Raw genomic sequence first — 26,431 nt, 5'->3', positions numbered from 1 at the left:
AGAGAAAAATTAGGAGGTGAAGCAGAGTTCTTGAAAACCAAGGCATGAGGGCCTGTCAAGAAGAAAGGACTGTGCTTTATTGCTTTATTCATCTTTTATGGTGATCTAGCCTTTGATTTTTAAATTTTGGCATGCATCAGAATCACCTAGAGGGCTTGTTAAAACACAGATTGCTGGCTAGGTTTGTTGGCTCATACCTGTAATCCCAGCACTTTGGGAGGCCAAGACAGATGGATCACTTAAGGTCAGGAGTTCAAGAGCAGCCTGGCCAACATGGCAAAAGCCCGTCTCTACTAAAAATGCAAAAGTTAGCCAGATGTGGTGGGGCACTCCTGTAATCCCAACTACTTGGGAGGCTGAGGCATGAGAATGGCTTGAACCCAGGAGGCAGAGGTTGCAGCGAGCCAAGGTTGCAGCAAGCTGAGATCGCACCACTGCATTCCAGCCTGGGTGACAGGGCAAGACTCTGTCTCAAATAAACAAACAAAACACAGATTGCTGTCCCCCACTCCCAGAGTATCTGATTCGGTAGGTCTAGGGTATAACCTGAAAATGGGCACCTTTAACAACTTTCCAGGTAATGTTGGTGCAGCTTGTCTAGGGACCACACTTTGAGAACCATTGGTTCCTTTCTGTTATTTTCCTAATTGAAATGTAAAACAACGTGTATTTAACAGGAAAATTCTTGATTACATAACAGATAATTAAAATGGTAGCTTCTTTTGTTTTTTTGAGTAAGTTGTTTTTAAAGTATCCTTGTTTCAGATATTTGGATAAAGTTATAGAGTTCATTGAAGTCGTAAGGGCAGTCTTACAGAAGTATCACAATACTTTTTTATGTGTTTTAAAATTTTAAAACCATGTTTTATGATTAAGTTATCGTTTAAGAAAAAAATATTTTCATATGTAATGTTTAAGGAAAAAAAGTTTGTCATTCACTTTAAACTACATTCTAGTATTTCTGTTTATAATCATATAATAATGATATAATTATTATATAATATATACTATATGTTATCTATATACTAATAGGATAAGATAATACTATGAGATAACATGTATTTAGATATTTTTTACATGAATTTATATTTTTAACCTTTAAAAATATTTTCTGAGTTGCTAGCTTTATGTACAGCCTGATCTTTTGAGAGGATAATCCTAAAAGCACCATCCCTCAGTACATGTCACAAGAAAACAGCATTGGAGATTTGGGGGGGCTGAGATATAATATTTAATAAACCTGGTAGCCAGGCACTTAGGTAATGGACTTGTTAATTTTTACTCTGGTCTTCACTTCATTATTCAGTACCTTTTTCTGAATTGCCCAAGTTGAACCAACTTTCCTTTCCTTTATGCCTCTTTTATAGCTTTTCCAGTTTGTCTTATGTGCTATTATGGCTTTATGTGCCATTTGTATTCATTGATGGTTTCTCAAATTAGTGTACTGAAATAAGAATAATGAATATTCTTCCAACTCAGAATCTATTCCTGCTTGTGTCCCATCAGATTATAAACCCCTATAGAAGACAGCCTTAAATCATTTTTGTAGCATCTATATGTGGCACCTGGCCAACTGCTTTTTACTTTTGTAGGAACCCAATAGATGTTGGACTGACAAACCTTAATTTTTAAAATCTTCAATATAGGAGAAACCCATTTTCTCTCTTGTCATATCCACAATGGGAAAAATTTCTCCCCCATGTTTCCAGCATTTTTATGGAACTCCTGCACTCTTTTACAAATGACACTGTACAAACAACCAACATCGGTTCTCTTTTCTAGGAGTTTCCATTTAAAATAATTTCTCTGAAAATGTGTAAGTTTAATAGAGTAAAATACAATATATTTAAGAAAATATTTATTTTTATAAGCTTATACATATAATAGCAAAAGTAGAAAAGCAAGAGGAAAAATGATACACACAAGGTACTGCCCATTCCCCTGAATCCTAGCCCTGTGAAATCTTGGGTCAGAGGCCAAGAACATTTCTTTATCACTATATCATTCAAGAGGTCAATATCCACAAGGTGCAAAGAACATATCTTTCTTATTCCTTTTTTTGGAAGATGCCAGTATCCTATTCCTTTTCCTCTGAATATATAATCAGATATAGTCACAGAAAAAAAAAACACAATAAATTAAACTTCTGCATTTACAAACTTGCTAATGTATTTGAAGTGTTCAAGTGTGGTAACCACACTTCTCTCAGTGTCTCCCACTGATGAGTTGGCTAAGGCAGGCCCACTGTTCATTCTCTTGTTTCTAGTTCTTGTCCATGCTGCTACTTGGTTTCTTTGCCAGTCCCTCTGTGTATCTCTTCCCTATGGTCTAGTTTATTCCTCAGAAAAGGCTGATGAGAAGTAAGTGTTTGAATTCATGTCTGTCTGAAAATGTCTTTTTTTTTTTTTTTTTTTTTTTTTTTTGCTCTTTCACTTGAATGACAATTTAGCTATGAATAGACTTGTAGATTAAAAATTATTTTCTTCAGAACCGGAACTTCTAGCATTCTGTTCTGTTGCAGGTGAATTTCTCTCTCTGTCTTTGAAAGCTTTTAAAATTTTTTTCCTTGATCCAGAATTTTATGTTGATGTGTCTAGGTATGATTTCTTTTTCAGTGTGTTTGATAGTATGTGGACTCTTTTGATGTGAAGGCTCCTGTGTTCCTTAGCTATTACTGACACTAGTATATCTTTGATAATTTCCACCTCTGTATTTTCTCTGCTCTCTCTTTTTAAAACAATTTCCTCCATTACTCAAATTGGTCCTTTATATCTGTTTTCTCAAATGTTTCCCACAGTATTGTCTTTTGCTGTAGCTTTTAGGAGACTTAATCTAACTTTTTATTTTAAATATTATATTTTTACCTTTAAGAAGTCTTTTATATTCTTTTTGGATAATCTTTTATTATTGAGTTCTACATAATTATTATATTTTTCTTTTTAGCTTGAATTATTCTGTTTCCTTTGGGATCGACTTTTCATTTTCACACTCTGAGTTTTCTTTGTGTGCCTGGTGATTTTTGATTATCTATTTAGATTTAAAATAGAAGGCTTACAAGCCATTGTGGGTTTCTTATGAGTAATTAGAACTATGTTCGAGCTGGCTCTTTCTCTTCAGTAGAAATTGGGACTCGGAATTTTGTGTGAAATAGGAAAGGGCTTGGGTAGATTTACTGGCAGTCTTTAATGGGGATAGATCCTCTAAATCCCAGAATAAGGTAGAAGCCTTAGCTTTTCAATTTTTTATTTTTTTTTAAGTTCGTTTGCCCCCCGTCTGTTTTTTTTTTTCCAGTTTATCGTTTCTTTTTTTTTTCTTTTTCTTTTTTTTTTTTTAGACGGAGTCTCGCTGTGTCGCCTAGGCTGGAGTACAGTGGCGCATCTCCACTCACTGCAAGCTCCGCCTCCCGGGTTCACGCCATTCTCCTGCCTCAGCCTCCTGCATAGCTGGGACTACAGGCGTACACCACCACGCCCAGCTAATTTTTTGTATCTTTTTTTTAGTAGACATGGGGTTTTACCGTGTTAGCGAGGATGGTGTCTATCTCCTGACCTCGTGATCCGCCCGCTTCGGCCTCCCAAAGTGCTGGGATTACAGGCATGAACCACCGCTCCCAGCTTATCATTTCTTTTAGAGGGAACCCTAAGGGTTTCTATTTTGTTTTATGGGTAAATTCTAGCAGCCTACACCTCTAACTGCTGGAGAGGAGAGGGGAATAGTGGTAGTGGTGGGGAATGCAGACTGATACAGTTTGTCCCATATGTGAACCTGTAGCTTGATCCTTTTTCAACCCCGTTTCTCACTCCTGCCGTTCCAGCTTGATTCTAAGTAGTTACTGTCCTAGTGAATAGCTTCCACCTCCTTTTTGGCCCTCTTATGGTTTCATTGGCTTCTTTATGTTTTTCCATCAACCTGTTCCCATCTACTGTCTGTCATCTAGAACAGACGTTTTGAGATGTTAAATGTTTTGAGCTGCTGGCTGCTTGTTTTTGTAAATAAAGTTTTATTGGCACACCCATGCTCATTTGTTTGCATATTGTCTGTCTGTAGCTGCTTTTGTGCTACAGTGGCATAGTTGAGCAGTTGAAACAGAAGACAGCAGAGCTGAATAGTTGCCACAGAGACTGTGTGGTATGCAAAGCCTAAACTATCTACTCTTGGGTCCTTTACAGGAGAAGTTTGCCAACCTCTGGTCTAGAAATGTTTTGACATTTTTCATTTTCTTGTGCTCAAACCTACCAGCCTCGCCTTCTCACCCTCTTCTCTTCATAGATAAGGAATTAATTCATTGTAATGTTCTCTTTTAATTCAGTAAGATCTGAGGAGGCATATAAGCCTCCTCAAACCTCCAAATTTCTGCTCTCTGCCCGTTCTGTCCTCTTGAACTGGAAAGACAGAGTCCTCATTCTTATACTCTGTAATATACTGATGATCTGCTTATTGGTTATTGTCTTCCATGTATGACTTTTAAGGTGCAACAGCTGGGACTGTGTGTAATACCTTGTTCCTTAATACAAGGCCAAGTATATAGTAAGCCTTCAAAACGTGTTTGTTGAATGAATAAATTAATATCCTTATGTTTGAATTTTCTTTTCAAGGTGGTGAGGAACAGCTATTTTTTTCTTCTGAATACACATTTAAAATAGCCTTTACCTATTAATAATTCATTTTTATATCCTTTTTCAAGATTAGGTATATAAACAATGGTTAATCTTATCGGGAATGGAGAGGACCTCGTGTTCTAGATGCATGCCAGCCTACTTATTTGCATTCTACCTAATTTTACTTATTCATCTTTTTTTTTTAACTGAGTAATGTAATACATTATTTTTTCTTCACAGTGTTGCATTATTTTATATGTTAACAAGTTGTAGCTTAAGTAACCATATGTTTTGTAGCTGAGGAAATACCTGCATAATGATCCAGAGGGTTTTAGGAGCAGTATATTTCAAATATTTTTCAAATGTGATTTTTCAAAAAAAGTCTGACTGTGTGAAATAATTGCAAAGGATGATTGTGAAACAGAAGAATTTTAAAATAGGAATAAGAATGAAATCTGAGTTCAGTAGTTTTTACTGTGTTTTGATGTATATTTGTATTTATGTTTCTCTTCTTGACCGTCTATTATTTAAAATCATTTCTCACATGAATTAATTAAGAAAGACGTACTGAGTTCTTAAAGAAATGGTTTTGATAGTAGACATTTCCATTGGAGTACATTTGTCATTTCTTGTACTGCAGTAAATGTGTTTTCTCTTGAGTCATGATGTCTTTAATAGTACCAATTTAAAATTATAGCAGTTAACATGAAGTAGAGCCAGCACCTGAATTATTGGCTTATTTGGAAATTAAGCAAATGGCCTGTTTTAAGATCTTCTGCAGAAGAAAGTATAGAGCATTTTTAATAGATATGCTTCTTTTCCTATTTCCCATAAAAGAGAAACAGAACTGGGGACTTGTAGTTATTTGTTATTCAGTTCTTCCCATCTCTCTTGAACCCTTCCAATACATTAGCAAGTTTGTAAATGCAGAAGTTTAATTCATTGTGGTTTTTTTTTTTCTGTGAGTATATCTGATTATATATTTAGAGGAAAAGGAACGGGCTATTGGCATCTTCCAAAAGAAGGAATGAGAAAGATATGTTCTTTGCACCTTGTGGATATCAAGCTCTTGAATGATATAGGATAAAGAAATGTTCTTGGCCTCTGACCCAAGATTTCACAGGGCTAGGATTCAGGGGAATGGGCAGTATCTTGCATGTATCATTTTTCCTCTTGCTTTTCTACTTTTGCTATATATGTATAAGCTTATGAAAAATAAATATTTTCTTAAATATATTGTATTTTACTCTATTAAACTTACACATTTTCAAAGAAATTATTTTAAATGGAAACTCCTAGAAAAGAGAACCGATGTTGGTTGTTTGTACAGTGTCAGTTGTAGAAGAGTGCAGGAGTTCCATAAAAATTTGGGAAACAGTAAAATGTAGTAAGAGGAAAATATCATTGTATTATTTATATTAGTACTTTCCAGTATAACTTTCCAAGATGATAGAAATGTTCATAATCTGTGCTGTCCCATGCAATAGCCATTAGCCACATGAAACTACTGAGTACTTGAGACATGGCTACTGTGAAGGAGTGCAATATTTCATTATATTTAAATATTTTAGTATAGTAATTTTATTGCCTTTTTATAATTATAGACTAACAGATTTTAATTTTGTTCTACTTAATTTTTGATTCTTTTTTCTTTTCAGGAAAATATATGCAGATGATGAACATTCTTAAGCCAATTGCCTTTGATGTTATTCATTTCATGTCTCAACTATTTGATTATTACTTGTATGCAATATATACCTTTTTTGGTCGGAATGATTCAGTAAGTCCACCTTTAGAGGGAAAAAAATCTTTTAAAATTTATTTTATAAATGTCGAAGTTTTTCATTCTCTCTGTAGAAGATACACAAATAACATTATTTTGGGGATTATGCATCAAAAACAAAATTATTGATCTCAGCCTTCTGTCTGCCTTATTGCCTTACCTTTATATTAATTTTAAGCTCTGGTATGATAAACACATTGAAATTTTTGGCAGAAAGAGTGCAACATCTGTTTCTAACCTTGACATATTTTGGCAATGAAAAATGTATAGGTTGCTTTATTTTAATCTGGCTCCATGTAAAATACAAAACAGTAAATGAGACATTTTAAGTGTTGGCTAACAACCTTAGCAGTCACTAGTACATTTAAAAGATAATGAAAAATATTTATTAAAATAATTGAAAACCTGAACTGAGCCATCTACCTGCCATAGAATTAATGTTTTTCTGCACCTCCTTTTTGTGTTTCCAAAGCTCTTATTGAGTATATCTTTTTCTGCTAGTCACAGAAAATAACACAGTATTAGGCAGGTAACTAATTTGATACTTTAAAATTAATTATGTGTTTTGCATAGATGTTTGACAGTTTTCTGTGTAAAAACATTCCATTGAGTCCTATGAATATATTATAATACTACTTATGTTTCATATCTTTTTAAAAATGTAAATTTCAATGTATAACTACATTATATAAATATTTATATCCTTGCTGTGATCACAAGTATGTCAAAGACATAATCATTTTATATAGGACCTGGATTTCCTGGGTTCTTAATTCTGAAAAATATTTCTTAGAAAGAATGCTAATATGACCAGTGACAAAATGTTGCTGCAGAATTTATATACTATAAAGTATATATGAATTCATCACCCTGAATTTGAAAACTCACTAAATAAATATTAATTGAGGAAGACATTGTAGAGTTTCAGCTAATTGTCAGAATGTTTTAGTCTTGTAGGTGAGCCTTACTTTGTCTTTTGGGCCATGCCTCTAGACCAGTCCTGTCTAAGAAATTTCACAATAGTGGAAACGTTCTGTATTAGCAATGTCTGGTATGGTAACCACTAGCCACACATGGCTGTTGAGCACTTGAAATATGTATGACTAATGACTTAGGAACTGTATTCTTAATTGTATCCAATTTTAGTTAATTTATCTTTAAATATAAATAGCCACATGTGACTACTATCATATGAGACAGAACAGTTCCAGACCACATTATTGATAAGATGTGTTAAAATAAGATCTTTCTGAAACTTTTGGGAACCAAATGGTTTTGGGCATGATTTCTCAGCTGATTATATACTGACACAGAATTTTTTCAGAATGGCATTTACTAGTACCCCAGAAATTTAGCAAAGTATAGTTAGGTACTTATTGTAAAATATATTGCATATTTGATTTAAGGTTTGTTATGAACACACTAATCTGATATTTTATATTTAAACCATTTTCAATTCTGTAAGACTCAGTAAGAGCTATTTAACTATACTGAAACAAAGAAAATCTATAAATAAATAGCACAAATAAGCACATGCATGTGTATAATATTGAAGTGGTAGTTTTTAATTTCCAAAGAGAATAAGCTTTTCAGGCCCGTTAGAAATCATAGAAATTTTCATACTCATAAAAATGAATAAATACTCCAAATTTACCCCATTAGCTGTTGAATGTTAGTGGTACCAGGGGAGGGGGAATCAGGTAATGTGTAGAATGGGAAGAACAGGTTATGTGGTGGTATCTGCTTTCCTGTCAGAAGAAAGGGACTTGTGTGAGAGAATTTAGATGGATGCTTCTTGTGGAAAAATAAGCATCTTTTTCTCAGGGGTTCTGGCTTCTAGAAATCATTGGTTGGGGACATAATATATACATTAGTCCAAAGGATTCCTCCTATTAATACTATTTCCTCCAGAAACTCCTGCTATTCACTGAACTGGTTATAACCTACTACCTCATGCTCTATTTTATATCTGATCCATTGGATTCTATTATAATAATGTTACTCATAGTATTGCTGTATCTTGCCTTGTCCCCAGCTTTCCATTGTTCACCTCTTAAATTATGTTTTCCTTGGTCTTTCTGGTTCACATTTTTTTGTGAAGACCATTCTGTAACTTACTTAAAACAGTAGTAAACACATAGCAGACACTCATGGAGTATGGATTGATCTTCTAATTATTTGCCATCCCAGTAAATCTTACGAAGGTTCTTACTTGACAACAGTTTGTGAGCCTCATTTAAGGTTACCTTTCATTAGTAAAACGGTTTCTTTGTAGAGAGCCTATAAATAGGTATCTATATATTTAAGAAATGAATTAACTTACAATTCCAGGTATGACAGACTAAAACCTTTCTAGATAAGATTTCCTGCAGAAAACAACTATAAAATCTGAATACTATGGAAAAGGCAACTATTTGAAGACACTGGAGAGTAAACAGAAGCAGCAAATAGACTCTGGTGGTGGGGGGGGGGGGGCGGGGGGTGTCCATGCTAGTCTGCAGATGGGAGAAAGGGGAGCTATGAAAATAAACTTTATCCCTGTGGCTTTTTAGTTCAGTTCTAAGTGCAGTCCATGCGGCCCACGGCGAGGGACAAGCACAGGAAAACCTGAAGTTTTTATGGACTGGAGAATCAGAAAAGTGGAGCTAGAAAACTGGAAACACTGAAAATAGTGGAGAAAGCTCAGAAGAAAAAAATCCAGAGAGTGAATTTCCAAATTCAGTCCACCTATGTCTCGGACTGTGAGATATGTGATTCCATGATCCATGATTATATGGAACAAACTGACTGCAGCCCAGTGAAAGAAAAAAAATATAAACGGAGACCAAAGCTGCTGCACAAGAGAGAGTTTATAGTTAAAGCCCAGCCAAGAAACTTGTGTACTGAAAACAAAGGAAATGGTATTTATGGGAGAAAAATGACTAGTATCCAGAATCTCCAGAATGAAATCGGTGATGTAATCCAACTTTATCTAACAGACACAGCACCAAATCAATCTGGTTTAACTCTAAGATATTGGAACCAAGGGATAAGGATTTTAAAAGGGCTTTTATCCCTGTCTTCAATCAATTAAAACAAACAAAATATATTTTAAATGCATGAACATCTCAGCAGAGAAATAGTAAATTCTGGTAGTGACAATAATAAAAAACCAAAGGGAAATCCTAGAAATGAAAAATACAATTTCAAAAAACAACAACAAATTTACTCAATATACTTACTTAATAGCCAAATGGACATGACAGAAGAATATGTGAACTTAAAGATAAATCAAAATTATACAAAGTGAAGAGCCTATAAAAGAATTAAAAGGAAAAAAGTCTCACAAACATGTTCGATTATATCACATGGTAAAACATACATGTAATTGGAATACTAGATGGAGGAGGAGAGAGAGAGAATGGGTCAGAAAAAATATTTGAAAAAACATTGGCCAAAATTTTGCAGACACAAGATGCTAAATGAACAGCAAGAAGAGGAAGCATAAAGAAATGTACAGCAGAGTACCTATGATGAAACTTTTTCTTGAAAACCATAGTAGATGTATTATATAAAAGGGACCAATAATCTGATTAACAGCTGACTTCCCATTAAAAAGCTATGGGGGTGAGAAGAGAGTTAACACCTTGAAGGTACAAAAGAAAAAGAAATAATGTCTATTCAGAATTTTATATCCAGTAAAAACGTCATTCGAGAATGAAAGTGAAATTAAGATACTTTTAGATAAAAAGAACAAAAATACTGAGAGAATTTGTCACAAGGGACATATAAGAATTCCTAAAGGAAGTTATTCAAACTGAAGGGGAATGATAACACATGAAAACCTAGATCCTCAGAAAAGAATAAAGAGCATTGGTAATGGAATCTACCTGTGGAAATTCAAAAGATAATTTTTTTCTTTTTCCACTTTCTTTATAAACCATAGAGCTGTTTAACACTGAAATCATAGCATAGTCTTCCTGGAGTTCATAATATATGTAGATGTATTACATATAAAAACTGTAACAAAGTATGTGGGGGTTATGGACGTATAAGATTGCAAGATTTCTGTATATTAGTAAAGCAATGATGAGTATTGTAATCCATAGGACAACCATGAAACATAATACAAATAACTTTAACTTTTAGCCAACAGGAATATTAAAGTAGAAATCTAAAAATATATTTATATAATTACAAAAGGCAGGAAAGGAAGAACCAAGGAGGGAAAATAGAGATAAAATATAACAGTAGGTGCAAACTCAACTAATCATTACATTAGATGATAATGGACTAAACTCTCAAATGGCAGAGATTGTCAGAATGGATTAAAAACAAAGTCCACACTAAAAAACAAAAAGACATACTTTAAATAAAAAAAAAAAAAAAAAAAAAGGCTGGGCATGATGGTTCAGACTTGTAATCCCAGCACTTTGGGAGGTTGAGGTGGGAGGGTCACTTGAGCCCAGAAGTTCGAGACCGGACTGGAAAATATGGTGAAACCCAGTCTCTACTAAAAATACAAAAATTAGCCAAGTGTGGTGGCTTGCTCCTGTAGTCCCAGTTACTTGGGATGCTGAGGCAGGAGGATTGCTTGAGCCCTGGAGGTCAAGGCTGCAGTGAGCTATGATTGTGCCACTGCATTCCAGCCTGGGCAACTGGGCAACAGAGCGAGACCCTGTCTCAAAAAAACAAAAACAAAAACAAAACCCAAACAATTGTGCTGGAGATCCTAGCCTTTGTCATAAGATAAGAAATATAAGGCATATGGATTGGAAAAGAAGTTAGGTTGTCCTTAATTGCAATTGACATGGCAAACCCTAAGGAATCCACAAACAAGCTTCTAGAACTAATAAGTCCAGTTAGCAAACTCCTAGAATATGAAGTCAGTATACAAAAATCAATAATAAGTTTGAAAATGAAAAAAAAATTTAAAAGCTTTACTTACAATAACATCAAAATTTTTTAGAAATGTAACAGATAACTTGATAGGCTTGTACACTGAAAATATTAAAGCATTAGAAATGGAATTAAAGATTATGTAACTAAATAATGAGATACACCATGTGCATATATTAGAAAACTCAATATTATAAAGGTGGCAGTCTTCCCCAAATCTATAGGTTCAGTACAATCCCAATCAAAACTGTAACAAGATTTTTTTTTTTGAAGAAATTTAGAAGTTTATTTTAAAATTGATACAAAAAGCAAAAGATTCATAATGGCCAAAACATTTTTGAAGAACAGAGTTAGAGGATTTTTATACCTGATTTCACAAAGACTTACTCCAGAGCTACAGTAATTGACAAAGTGTGGTACTGGCCTAACAGTAGATCAGTGCAACAGAAATAGACACACTTACATGGTCAATTGATTTTTGAAAAGGGCACTAAGGCAGTTCATTAGAGAAAATAGTTTTTTTAGCAAATGGTGTGGGTACACTTGGATATCAGTATGAAAAGAAAAAAAAAGCCTCAACCCCTTCATACCATACACAAGAATATAAAGATTCAGGTGGTAGAGGCAAGAGATTCAGGTGGTGGAGCCAAGATGGCCAAATAGGAACAGCTCCGGTCTACAGCTCCCAGCGTGAGCGACACAGAAGACGAGTGATTTCTGCATTTCCATCTGAGGTACCGGGTTCATCTCTCTAGGGAGTGCCAGACAGTGGGCGCAGGACAGTGGGTGCAGCGCACCGTGCGTGAGCCGAAACAGGGCGAGGCATTGCCTCACTCGGGAAGCACAAGGGGTCAGGGAGTTCCCTTTCCTAGTCAAAGACAGGGGTGACAGACAGCACTTGGAAAATCAGGTCAGTCCCACCCTAATACTGCGCTTTTTCAACGGGCTTAAAAAACGGCAGACCAGGAGATTATATCCCGCACCTGGGTCAGAGGGTCCTATGCCCACGGAGTCTCGCTGATTGCTAGCACAGCAGTCTGAGATCAAACTGCAAGGCGGCAACGAGGCTGGGGGAGGGGCGCCCGCCATTGCCCAGGCTTGCTTAGGTAAACAAAGCAGCCAGGAAGCTCGAACTGGGTGGAGCCCACCACAGCTCAAGGAGGCCTGCCTTCCTCTGTAGGCTCCACCTCTGGGAGCAGGGCACAGACAAACAAAAAGACAACAGTAACCTCTGCAGACTTAAATGTCCCTGTCTGACAGCTTTGAAGAGAATAGTGGTTCTCCCAGCACGTAGCTGGAGATCTGAGAACGGGCAGACTGCCTCCTCGAGTGGGTCCCTGACCCCCGAGCAGCCTAACTGGGAGGCACTTCCTAGTAGGGGCAGACTGACACCTTACACAGCCGGGTACTCCTCTGAGACAAAACTTCGAGAGGAACGATCAGGCAGCACCATTCGCAGTTCACGAAAATCCACTGTTCTGCAGCCTCCACTGCTGAGACCCAGGCAAACAGGGTCTGGAGTGGAACTCTAGCAAACTCCAACAGACCTGCAGCTGAGGGTCCTGTCTGTTAGAAGGAAAACTAACAAACAGAAAGGACATCCACACCAAAAACCCATCTGTACGTCACCATCATCAAAGACCAAAGGTAGATAAAACCACGAAGATGGGGAAAAAACAGAGCAGAAAGACAGGAAACTCTAAAAAGCAGAGCGCCTCTCCTCCTCCAAAGGAATGCAGCTCCTCACCAGGAACGGAACAAAGCTGGATGGAGAATGACTTTGACAAGCTGAGAGAAGGCTTCAGACGATCAAATTACTTGGAGCTACAGGAGGAAATTTGAACCAATGGCAAAGAAGTTAAAAACTTTGAAAAAAAATTAGACGAATGGTTAACTAGAATAACCAATACAGAGAAGTCCTTGAAGGACCTGATGAAGCTGAAAACCAAGGCACGAGAGCTACATGACGAATGCAGAAGCCTCAGTAGCCACTGTGATCAACTGGAAGAAAGGGTATCAGCGATGGAAGACAAAATGAATGAAATGAAGTGAGAAGAGAAGTTTAGAGAAAAAAGAATAAAAAGAAACGAACAAAGCCTCCAAGAAATATGGGACTATGTGAAAAGACCAAATCTACCTCTGATTGGTGTACCTGAAAATGACGGGAGAATGGAACTAAGTTGGAAAACACTCTGCAGGATATCACTCAGGAGAACTTCCCCAATCTAGCAAGGCAGGCCAACATTCAGATTTAGGAAATACATAGAACAACCCAAAGATACCCCTCGAGAAGAGCAACTCCAAGACACATAATTGTCAGATTCACCAAAGTTGAAATGAAGGAAAAAATATTAAGAGCAGCCAGAGAGAAAGGTTGGGTTACCCACAAAGGGAAGCCCATCAGACTAACAGCGGATCTCTTGTCAGAAACTCTACAAGCCAGAAGAGAGTGGGGGCCGATATTCAACATTCTTAAAGAAAAGAATTTTCAACCCAGAATTTCATATCCAGCCGAACTAAGCTTTATAAGTAAAGGAGAAATAAATTCTTTACAGACAAGCAAATGCTGAGAGATTTTGTCACCACCAGGCCTGCCCTAAAAGAGCTCCTGAAGGAAGCACTAAACTTGGAAAGGAACAACTGGTACCAGCCACTGCAAAATCATGCCAAATTGTAAAGACCATCGAGGCTAAGAAGAACCTGCATCAATTAACAAGCAAAATAACCAGCTAACATCATAATGACAGGATCAAATTCACACATAACAATATTAACTTTAAATGTAAATGGACTAAGTGCTCCAATTAAAAGACACAGACTGGCAAATTGGATAAAGAGTCAAGACCCATCAGTGTGCTGTATTCAGGAAACCCATCTCATGTGCAGAGAAACACATAGGCTCAAAATAAAAGGATGGAGGAAGATCTACCAAGCAAATGGAAAACAAAAAAAGGCAGGGGTTGCAATCCTAGTCTCTGATAAAACAGACTTTAAACCAACAAAGATCAAAAGAGACAAGGCCATTACATAATGGTAAAGGGATCAATTCAACAAGAAGAGCTAACTATGCTAAATATATATGCACCCAATACAGGAGCACCCAGATTCATAAGGCAAGTCCTGAGTGACCTACAAAGAGACTTAGACTCCCACACAATAATAATGGGAGATTTTAACACCCCACTGTCAACATTAGACAGATCAACGAGACAGCAAGTTAACAAGGATACCCAGGAATTGAACTCAGCTCTGCACCAAGTGGACCTAATAGACATCTACAGAACTCTCCACCCCAAATCAGCACAATATACATTTTTTCAGCACCACACCACACCTATTCCAAAATTGACCACATAGTTGGAAGTAAAGCTCTCCTCAGCAAATGTAAAAGAACAGAAATTATAACAAACTGTCTCTCAGACCACAGTGCAATCAAACTAGAACTCAGGATCAAGAAACTCACTCAAAACTGCTCAACTACATGGAAACTGAACAATCTGCTCCTGAATGACTACTGGGTACATAACGAAATGAAGGCAGAAATAAAGATGTTCCTAGAAAAAAATGAGAACAAAGACACAACATACCAGAATCTCTGGGACACATTCAAAGCAGTGTGTAGAGGGAAATTTATAGCACTAAATGCCCACAAGAGAAAGCAGGAAAGATCCAAAATTGACACCCTAACATCACAATTAAAAGAACTAGAAAAGCAAGAGCAAACACATTCAAAAGCTAGCAGAAGGCAAGAAACAACTAAAATCAGAGCAGAACTGAAGGAAATAGAGACACAAAAAACCCTTCAAAAAATTAATGAATCCAGGAGCTGGTTTTTTGAAAAGATCAACAAAATTGATAGACTGCTAGCAAGACTAATAAAGAAGAAAAGAGAGAAGAATCAAATAGACGCAATAAGAAATGATAAAGGGGATATCACCACTGATCCCACAGAAATACAAACTACTATCAGAGAATACTACAAACACCTCTACGCAAATAAACTAGAAAATCTAGAAGAAATGGATTAATTCCTTGATACATACACCCCCCCCAAGACTAAACTAGGAAGAAGTTGAATCTCTGAATAGACCAATAACGGGCTCTAAATTGTGGCAATAATCAATAGCTTACCAACCAAAAAGAGTCCAGGACCAGATGTATTCACAGCCGAATTCTACCAGAGGTACAAGGAGGAACTGGTACCATTCCTTCTGAAACTATTCCAATCGATAGAAAAAGAGGGAATCCTCCCTAACTCATTTTATGAGGCCAGCATCATCTTGATACCAAAGTCGGGCAGGGACACAACCAAAAAAGAGAATTTCAGACCAATATCCTTGATGAACATTGATGCAAAAATCTTCAATAAAATACTGGCAAACTGAATCCAGCAGCACATCAAAAAGCTTATCCACCATGATCAAGTGGGCTTCATCCCTGGGATGCAAGGCTGTTTCAACATATGCAAATCAATAAATGTAATTCAGCATATAAACAGAACCAAAGACAAAAACCACATGATTATCTCAATAGATGCAGAAAAGGCCTTTGACAAAATTCAACAACACTTCATGCTAAAAACTCTCAATAAATTAGGTATTGATGGCACATATCTCAAAATCCTAAGAGCTATCTATGACAAACCCACAGCCAATATCATACTGAATGGGCAAAAACTGGAAGCATTCCCTTTGAAAACTGGCACAAGACAGGGATGCCCTCTCTCACCACTCCTATTCAACATAGTGTTGGAAGTTCTGGCCAGGGCAATTAGGCAGGAGAAGGAAGTAAAGGGTATTCAATTAGGAAAAGAGGAAGTCAAATTGTCCCTGTTTGCAGATGACATGATTGTATATCTAGAAAACCCCATTGTCTCAGCCCAAAATCTCCTTAAGCTGATAAGCAACTTCAGCAAAGTCTCAGGATACAAAATCAATGTGCAAATATCACAAGCATTCTTGTACACCAATAACAGACAAACAGAGAGCCAAATCATGAGTGAACTCCCATTCATAATTGCTTCAAAGAGAATAAAATACCTAGGAATCCAACTTACAAGGGACATGAAGGACCCCTTCAAGGAGAACTACAAACCACTGCTCAATGAAATAAAAGAGGATACAAACAAATGGAAGAACATTCCATGCCCATGGGTTGGAAGAATCAATATCATGAAAATGGCCATACTGCCCAAGGTAATTTATAGATTCAATGCCATCCCCATCAAGCTACCAATGACTTTCTTCACAGAATTGGAAAAAATTACTTTAAAGTTCATATAGAACCAAAAAAGAGCCCGCATTGCCAAGTCAATCCTAAGCCAAAAGAACAAAGCTGGAGGCATCATGCTACCTGACTTCAAACTATACTACAAGGCTACAGTAACCAAAACAGCATGGTACTGGTACCAAAACAGAGATATAGATCAATGGAACAGAACAGAGCCCTCAGAAATAATGCCGCATAGCTACAACCATTTGATCTTTGACAAATCTGACAAAAACAAGCAATGGGTAAAGGATTCCCTATTTAATAAATGGTGCTGGGAAAACTGGCTAGCCATATGTAGAAAGCTGAAACTGGATCCCTTCCTTATACCTTATACAAAAATTAATTCAAGATGGATTAAAGACTTACATGTTACACCTAAAACCATAAAAACCCTACAAGAAAACCTAGGTAATACCATGCAGGACATAGGCATGGGCAAGGACTTCATGTCTAAAACACCAAAAGCAATGGCAACAGAAGCCAAAATTGACAAATGGGATCTAATTAAACTAAAGAGCTTCTGCACAGCAAAAGAAACTACCATCAGAGTCAACAGGCAACCTACAAAATGGGAGAAAATTTTTGCAACCTACTCATCTGACAAAGGGCTAATATCCAGAATCTACAATGAACTCAAACAAATTTACAAGAAAAAAACAACCCCATCAAAAAGTGGGTGAAGGACATGAACAGACACTTCTCAAAAGAAGACATTTATGTAGCCAAAAAACACATGCAAAAATGCTCATCATCACTGGCCATCAGAGAAATGCAAATCAAAACCACAATGAGATACCATCTCACACCAGTTAGAATGGCCATCATTAAAAAGTCAGGAAACAACAGGTGCTGGAGAGGATGTGGAGAAATAGGAACACTTTTACACTGTTGGTGGGACTGTAAACTAGTTCAACCATTGTGGAAGTCAGTGTGGCCATTCCTCAGGGATCTAGAACTAGAAATACCATTTGACCCAGCCATCCCATTACTGGGTATAGACCCAAAGGACTATAAATCATACTGCTATAAAGACACATGCACACGTATGTTTATTGCGGCACTATTCACAATAGCAAAGACTTGGAACCAACCCAAATGTCCAACAACGATAGATTGGATTAAGAAAATGTGGCACATATACACCATGGAATACTCTGCAGCCATAAAAAATGATGAGTTCATGTCCTTTGTAGGGACATGGATGAAACTGGAAATCATCATTCTCAGTAAACTATCACAGGGACAAAAAACCAAACACCACATGTTCTCACTCATAGGTGGGAATTGAACAATGAGAACACATGGACACAGGAAGGGGAACATCACACTGTTGTGGGGTGGGGGGAGGGGGGAGGGACTGTTGTGGCGTCGGGGGAGGGGGGAGGGACAGCATTAGGAGATATACCTAATGCTAAATGACGAGTTAATGGGTGCAGCACACCAGCATGGCACATGGATACATATGTAACAAACCTGAACATTGTGCACATGTACCTTAAAACTTAAAGTATTACAATAATAATAATAGTAATAAAAGAACTTTATGAGAAAGTTAAAAAAGAAATTGATTTCTAGTTATTTACCCAAGAGAACTGAAAATAATATATGTCCAGACAAGGATACACACATGAATGTTCATGGTGACATTATTCAAATAGCCCAAAACTGGAACCCAAATGTTAATTGACCGAATCAGTAAACTGAACAAGTAAAGAGATTGTACTGTATCCATACTACTAAATACAGTAAAGCAATAAAACACTACAAAATACCACCAGACTCAACACGGATGAATCTCAAAAGCATTCTGAGTAAAACACATCAAACACAAAAGATTATATACTATGTGATTCCATTTATATGAAATTTTAGAAAAGGCAAAAACTATAGTGAGAGAAAGCAGGTCAGGGGTTAAGGGTGAGGGAAGGGGATAAGGGCAAAGGATATGAGGACATTTTTAAGGGGGAGGGAACTCTATCTTTTTTATGGTGCTTTTTGCGATTGTATGCTATTACCAAATTCATCAAACTGTATACTTAAAAGGACTGAATGTAATTTATATATAAATAATACCTTAATGAAAATAGAAGAAAAATGGATTAATGAAGTTTATAAAACCTGGAGAAAATAAAATGTATTAAATATTATAAAATTAGCATATAAAATTAGTTCATGTTTTATTGCAGTGTTATGGCACAACTATTTTCACATAAGACTCTGACACGTGTAATTTCTCATTCTTGTATCTCAAATGGGAGAGGAAGAGGAATAATAAATGTTCATGTATGCTTGTGTGTGTGTATAGTCACATATACATACATAATTTCTATGACTGTTAATGACACATTTTATAGCTTACTCTTTAAAACATTATTAAGATGTTTTAAATTTATTGGCTCATAGAGAACATTGTAACATTTTTCCAAATGCCTTTAACTATGTATGATTACCTCTAAATTAAATTTATTTTCATCAATGGAATCATCACACAAGGAGCTGACTAACTGGCTTTTCATGTCTTATTCTTACTCTTCTCATTTATGCTCTTGTGTGAAGGTTTTTATAAATGCTTTGGCTTTGTTTGTAGTGAATAGATTTCTATCTATACTGTGAAATGTTTACCAAGCCTAATAGAAAATTGTATTGATTTTTGAATGAGGTGTTAAGCTATCGCTAATTTGTATAGGAAAAATAAGCAAAAAATATAACTTACGTTGTTATGCTGCCACATGAACACAGCGCAGCATACCTTACATATAACAGAGTGTAATATGTTTATCTAAAATCTCAAGTTTTGCAACTAAAAATGACTCGTGAGAAAGAAATTCTGGAGAACTCTCTCCTGATAATTCTTAAGATTATCTGATAGATGTTAGTGTGTCCTGTAAATGCACACAGGTAAATGTTTCTTTGGTTCCCTTAAGATTTGACTCCTTTGCTTGATGTGCTAGAATTTGTAAATGCAATTTGGAAACCCTCAGAAGGCTAAGTATCTCAGTGAAAACTCATCAAATACCTCGGTTAATTTGAAGATGTAACATTTGCAAGATGATCTCTAGAACGATATAACAAACCTTTTTCTTTTTCAGTTGGAATCAACAGGACTCGGCCTTAGTAGTAGTAGACTAAGAACAACTCTAAACAGAATACAAGAAAGCCTTATTGATCTAGTAAGTAACAAATTGGAATAAATTCTTTTGGATTACATAAAATGGAAATTAGCTATTCAATCAATTTCATGTAAATGTGTGTCTATATGTATTGAGTAGCTGAGTCCTCAGAATTAAATGAGTGCATATAGGAAGTAAAACAGAGGTTGCTTATAGTCTGATCAGAGAAACTAGTATACATAAAAGAATATGATATTGGGCATATGTCTAGCACAAGTTCAAAGAAGAGAAAGGTTTATGTGAAAAACTAATATCAGAGGAGGACTAAAGGAAGAAGTGACACTTGTGCTAGGCTTCGAAGACCAGGCATAGGATTAATGGGAAAGAGAAAAGTCTTTAAATTAAGGTACACAGGGTGAGCAAGGGCCTTGAGGTGAGTGCAGCCTGAAGTTTGACAGATCTTATGATTGGGACACTGGTATATGCTGCAGAGTTAGGTTGCCGAGAGTGTTTGGGACACTTTATAAATGGTTTTGAAATTCAAGGAGAAAGTTTGGGTTTAGTTTGGTGTGTAGTAGGGAGCCTGATTCTTGACTGTTGTCACAGGATGAAATACATGTTTTAAGAAGATAGGTTAGATAGCAACATAGGGTTGACCTCCTGTACTGTTTCAGCTAATGTAAGCATTTAAAATGAGAAAAACTTTTTTTCTTGTGGTTGGTCACTGTAGCCAGAAATTTATGTTGTTCAGACGTTTCTCAACATCTACTTTAACCTCAGGCTTCTCTGACTTTTCCTTTATTCCTTCAACCTAACAAAAACAAGCAATCATTTTCCTCCTTTTTCATAAGCTCTATATTATGTGCATACCTCTGTTATTGAAGCTTTTTATAAAGCCATGATTATTCTTTTAAGAAATACTGTTGCAACAATTGTTATATGTCAGGCATTGTTATAGAGCTGGAAATTCATCAGAGCACAGAAGAGATATTTCCTGTCTTGGAACTTGTATTTTTTTGGAGCAGAGAGACAAACAAATGTGTAACATAGTGTCAGATACTCATGAGTACTAAGATGAAACTGAAGCAGTGATAGGATGGGGATCTTGAGCAGAGATGTGAATAATGTGAGTGAGGCATGTGCTGATATCTCAGATGAGTGCTGTTTGGGCAGAAGAAATAACTGGTATCCTTCTCTCTTAACATTTGGAGATCCTTTTACCCAACACATTTTTAAAAATACAGTCATATCACTTACCTTGGCACATAGCATTGCTTCAGTAAATGTTCAGAGTAGATGAATATACTCTAGTCCCTGAGTTTCTTGTTTCTTGGCATAATTGGCTTGTTTTTTTGGTTTTGATATTTGTTTAATCCTTGATCTTCAGTTTCACAGTCAAGGCTCCTTATTTGACCCACCCTTTTTGTTTCACTTTTTTCTTTTCTTTTTTTAGTCTTTGTTTTGTAAAATCCATTGGTCTCAGCCCCACTTGCAGTTTTCTGTGTTTCGATTTTGATTCTTCTTATTTGATACTTAAGTGTAACCTTGAGCATCAAATCTTATTCTCCAGATCTTAGTCCACAGCTAAAGTTTTTCTTAGTTCTTACTGAAAGTCCCAAGATTGATGGGCCAAATTTTACCACTAGGGCCATTCACCCTGGCATTTCTGTGTCATCCCTGCTAGCTACGATCATCAAACTCCAGTTCTAGATTTGACCCTTAAGATGTGGCTTCTGCTTCAGATTTTGCCACATAGTTTATAAGAATTATTACTCATACTGATAAACATTGGTTTGTTATTTTAGAAAATATATTTGTTATTTACTAGAACTTGCTTGATCTCAGGATTTTTTAAGCTGGTATATATTAATTTTCTTCACTTCATTAATTTGCATTTACATTGGCAGAGTACATTAATTGATTTCTTGCTACTCAATACATTCTTTGGCTACTAAAATAATTTATAGCTTAATCAATCTGAAACCAACTAGATGGAAGTAATATTTTTCCTTATATTTCTCTTGCATGTCAGTTAAAATCTTAATAAATACTTTTTTGGTAATTTTATTTTCTCCATATAGATTTTCTAAGTTTTACTTCTCTTTAAGCTGTAAAAGGCAAAATAGAATCATTGTGGTCTTAAAAGTGCCACCTGAAATAATTTATCATGTAAATTCAATGTAAACTAAGAAAATTTGTTTGTCACATTAAATAAAAGTTTAAGAAAAGTTGTCTAATAGGAAAAGTAAGAAAGGAAGCTGTTTTAGGTATAGTGACAGCAGAAAGGTGAATTTTTAGTTATCCATTTGGTTATGCTAACTAAATTGTTTGCTTTAAGACCTTTAGCCAACTTATTTATTTATTTATTTGCTTATGAGACAGTCTCACAGTGTCACCCAGGCTGGAGTGCAGTGGTAAGATCTTGTCTCACTGCAACCTCAACCTCCCAGGTTCAAGCAATTCTCTTGCCTCAGCCTCCCGAGTAGCTGGAATTACAGGCTGTCACCACCACGCCTGGCTAGTTTTTGTATTTTTAGTAGAGACGGGTTCGCCATGTTGGCCAGGCTGGTCTTGAACTCCTGACCTCAGGTGATCCTCCTGCCTCAGCCTCCCAAAGTGCTGGGATTACAGGCATGAGCCACTGCACCCGGGCCTTTAGCCAACTTTAAATCTTTGATAATAAAAAGTATTTTAAATTTGTCCAGAAAAATTCATAAATATGAATTCTCTTTGTAGTAGTACATTGGTGGTAGAAAGGGCTAAAAAATGTGACTCTCACTGTGAAAATAAAGGTGGTTAAGGTTTCATTTTTCAGTCTTTAAAGGGTTATATCCTTTACTTATTGTACTCCTGTAAACTGAAACAGCCAGTTTAGGAGCTTTTTATTTAAGTGTGCAGTAAGCACATACCATTTATTTATGTCAGCTTGACATTTTCGTGACTCTCTTGCTCTCTTCAAGCGTATTTTCCTAAATATAAACACAGAACTTTAGTCTTTAAGCAAATAATTATCATAAATTTTATGCCTCAAATGCCAGGCATACAACTGGGAACAAAGGAAGGTATTTTAATGAAAGCCTTTTGAAGTGGGGGCAACAATTCCAGTGATCTTCTAAAGAATGCTTTTGTGAAAGAGCTCCCTGAGTAGAAGGGAACTCAGTGCATTTGTATTGGAGGCACAAAGGAGGTAGTTAGGTAAATGCTTTTGACTCCTCTTGTCATATGAAAGATAACTGTATTCTCTCAGACTATAGATATACCCTCTCTTTGCCTTCCATTATTTTCTAGAGCCACCTCCCTGTTCTATCCCTAATTAACTAGTTAGTACCTAAATTCAAAGAAACTTTTAGTTTTATAAATATATTGTGTATATGATATCTAATCCGAAAGAATGAAATTTAAAAGTAACTGCTATTGTAAGTGTGTGGTATTCATGGGGATCCTTGAGCTATTTTGAGTTTGAGATTGTACGATATTGTCAGAAAATTCATATCAGATTTAGCTTAATTATACAATATTTTAAAAGCAGAAGTGTTTGATGCTTAGGAATTTTGTTATACTATTGGAGTATAATCTTCCAAGTTTTTACTCATAGAAGGAAACTTATCTGTGCTCATTTAACCTGTACAGCTAGTAACTGTCAGCTTCTGCTTGAACATCTCCAATGATGTTTTTTTGGGAACTCATAACCACCCAAAGCAGCCCTGCTTGCCTTAAGTCTGCCTGATAGAATGTGCTTTGTTATGATGTAACCAAATATGCTTCTCTCTTGAACTATTTTCTGTTATTTCTATTTCTACTTCTTTTGGACCACGTTGAGTAGCCACCCATTTTGCCCAAGTGAGTCATTTCTTCTCCCAGTTCCTTTATTCATTTTTCATGTTTCAGAGTTTTAGGTCTCCTCACCATTCTTTGACTTATTCTGAAATAGGTATTTACAACTCTGAACTGAGAAGAAAATTGAGAGCACTCCAAGAGGTATTGGAAGCAGTCAGAAAACGAGCTATGTGATGAGGGTGCGGGATGAGATACAAGATAATTGGATAGCTATCTTTATTACTAATTCATTCAACAATACATATTGCATGCCTAGGTACTTTGTGGTAGACTGATGGTCCCCAGAGTGGAGGAGGCAGTTAAGGAATAAATGAAGATCTAATTTAACATCAGATTATGTTGAGAGCAATGAAGAACTTAGGTGAGAAGGACAGAGAGAGAAAGGGTGTAATTTTATTTGGGCAGTTAGAGAAGATCCCTCTGGAAAGGAACATTGAAGAAGATCCCTAAAGGAAATAGGAGAGTGAGCCACCCTTATTCAACAAATGTTTATTTAGTATCTGTTTGTCGAACACTATATATGGTGCCAAGCACTGTTCTAGGAATTAAGGATACAATTGTAGGGGAAGGTGGGGAAGCCAGACAAAACTCCCTACCCATGTAGAGTTTATTTTCTAGTAGGGGGAAGATATTTTGGGGAACAGTGTTTTAGGCTAGAGTCAGTTGTAAACAGGTAATAGCATGGTAACATGTTTAGACTTTTTCCTGGAAGGACTGGATTGAGGCTTAAAACCAGGGAGTGTTATGATCACATCTCTATTTGAGAAAGTTCACATCAGTATTGTAGAAAAATCAGTTAACTGTGTGGAAACTGGCATAGAAACAGGAGAAGCGAGAGACAGAGCTCTCTATTCGTGGGCTTTTAGAATAGTCCAGTCAAGACTGCTAAGGAGCCTGTGACCTGTTTAAATAGTAACATTGGGAAGGAACAAACAAGAGAGGTGTCTGTTTAGGCATGTTTTAGTGATTGATTGGATGTGGAAGGTGAGGAAGAAGGGGAGTCATGGATGACTGTAAGGTTCCTTGTTTCTTATCAATAACTACCAGAATTAAATAGCATAAACAACCAATTGGTGCCAAACAGTATTTAATTTTGTGAATTTTTATTCTCCTTTTTTTTTTCTGCTGGAGTAGGGTTATTTCCTTTTTAGAGGGAAATGAATGATGGAGATATGACATTAACTTGCATGGATCCATGATCCCACTTCTTCCTAGAGGAAGCACAGTTATTCCCAAACTAACTTTTAAATGCTAATTGAGTAATTAGAGATTGAAAAGAGACACTGTCTTTAGGAGAAGATAGGAAATAAAAAAAAAACAGAACTAAAAAATTAAACCACTTTCTAACTTGAAAAGTTTTATAATTTTTATTTGCATTTTGCTAAATTTATAGGAGTAAATTATACGTATGCATTTGATGTCTCATTTATTCATATGGAAAATAATTGGAGATTTGTTACTATAAAGTTGCTTTAAAAAGTAATCTAGCTTTATATTTTGTGCACTATTAGATGTGTTTACATCCAATTTTTGTGCTAAATTTTCTTTGAGGGTTTTTTAAAGCTATTTTATTTGCATTTAAACATTTAGTTTTGCTATCTGCCTACTCATATGTTCTCACCTTTAAACTCCATAATAGAGATAACCATGGAGTGTTTTCCATACTGAAAGTAGTACATAAACTGCAGGGGTTGTATTATATAATGTTTAGCATCTCTTCTAACTCTGTCATTCTATGATTCAATCAACATTTTAAAACTTTGAGTGGGGGCAGGGGTTAACTTGTATTCAGGTTAACTTTAAAAAACATAATAGCATTTTTGTACTATGAGCTATTGCTTAACATAGCTTTTATTCTATTTTTTTTTGTAAATTTCTCTTATGGAATTTTTAAAAAAATGTAATGAATGGAATTGATTGCCATGTCAATACTGCAAAACTCTATACTTAAACTAAAAGTATAATGACCATTTGTAATTCAAGCTTATTGTTATTAGAAATATATTTGGTTATAAAAGTTCTTAATGGCCTTCACAGTGAAGTGACTCTGTATTATACTGTCATCAGTGATGTTAAGACTCCTGCAGTGTCACTACCTTGACCTCTCTCATTTGTGCCCCAGAAAACAATAATTAAAAGTCTCTTTCTCTGAGGTGTAACGCAGCAACTATTCAAATAACTGTTATGCCGATGCCAGTATTCTAAACAGCCTTCTTTCACGTTTGCTGTACAAAGGGAAACTTATTCACCAAAATAAGTTTATATTAAGTTAAATATTGAAATATTTGGAGTGATTGGTAACTGTTGAGCTGGCAGTCTTCTGGTACTCTGTCAGCTACTCCAAGTAGCCAGCCTTTTGCATCTTTACCCATGATCTGAAGATATTCCCACCCTCCTGGCAAAAAAAGGTGGCCAGTGTGCCTGTGAGTTGAAATGTGTTTTTGTTTTTTTTAACTGTTTGCTAAGAGCTTAGTAAAAACTGAGTCCCTTGCTATGTATTGAGGAGAAGTTGAGTAAGTGTATCTTTGAAACTCTTCCTTTGCCAACCTGTTTGTTTATAATATAGGATATGTTTATATGAAGTCCAAGAATGTACATAACTCATATCCAAGGCATTTCTTGCCTGGCATCAGAATACCTAGAAAGGTAAATTAGTAATGAGAAGAGTTCTAGTGAGTATATCATCAGATGAAAGTAAAACTGAGAAATTTGAAGTCTGATGAGTTTTCCCGACCACAAATTAGACTGCATCACTCCTGTTGACTACATGGCTGTGTAACTGAATCAGTGGTTCTCTCCTGGACGGTGCTGAAGAGCCTGGCACACCCTGCTTCCTGGGTATCCCTTTCCTTTGTTCACATTGACCATCTTCCTTCTTATCAGTAGTCTGTCCCCAGACATATACAATACAGTTGGCTCTGTTTATAACTTCGTTCTAGTCCTGCCTTCTTGAG

At 36.1% G+C, this 26,431-nt stretch overlaps 1 protein-coding gene across 2 annotated transcripts in view; it reads left to right on the top strand.

Moving 5' to 3' along the window:
• VPS50 (VPS50 subunit of EARP/GARPII complex) overlaps positions 1-26,431 on the top strand; it is a 133,524-nt gene that overhangs the window by 86,670 nt on the left and 20,423 nt on the right. For both annotated transcript variants that reach the window (XM_032761048.2, XM_058424568.1), the window contains exons 21-22: positions 6,257-6,378; positions 19,620-19,700. In XM_032761048.2, coding sequence (XP_032616939.1) covers positions 6,257-6,378; positions 19,620-19,700 — 203 coding nt within the window. The remainder of the gene's footprint in view (positions 1-6,256; positions 6,379-19,619; positions 19,701-26,431) is intronic.

Source organism: Hylobates moloch, unplaced genomic scaffold, assembly GCF_009828535.3.
Source record: "Hylobates moloch isolate HMO894 unplaced genomic scaffold, HMol_V3 SCAFFOLD_1, whole genome shotgun sequence".
Classification (NCBI taxonomy): Eukaryota; Metazoa; Chordata; class Mammalia; order Primates; family Hylobatidae; genus Hylobates; species Hylobates moloch.
This window is presented reverse-complemented; position numbering and strand designations above follow the sequence as displayed.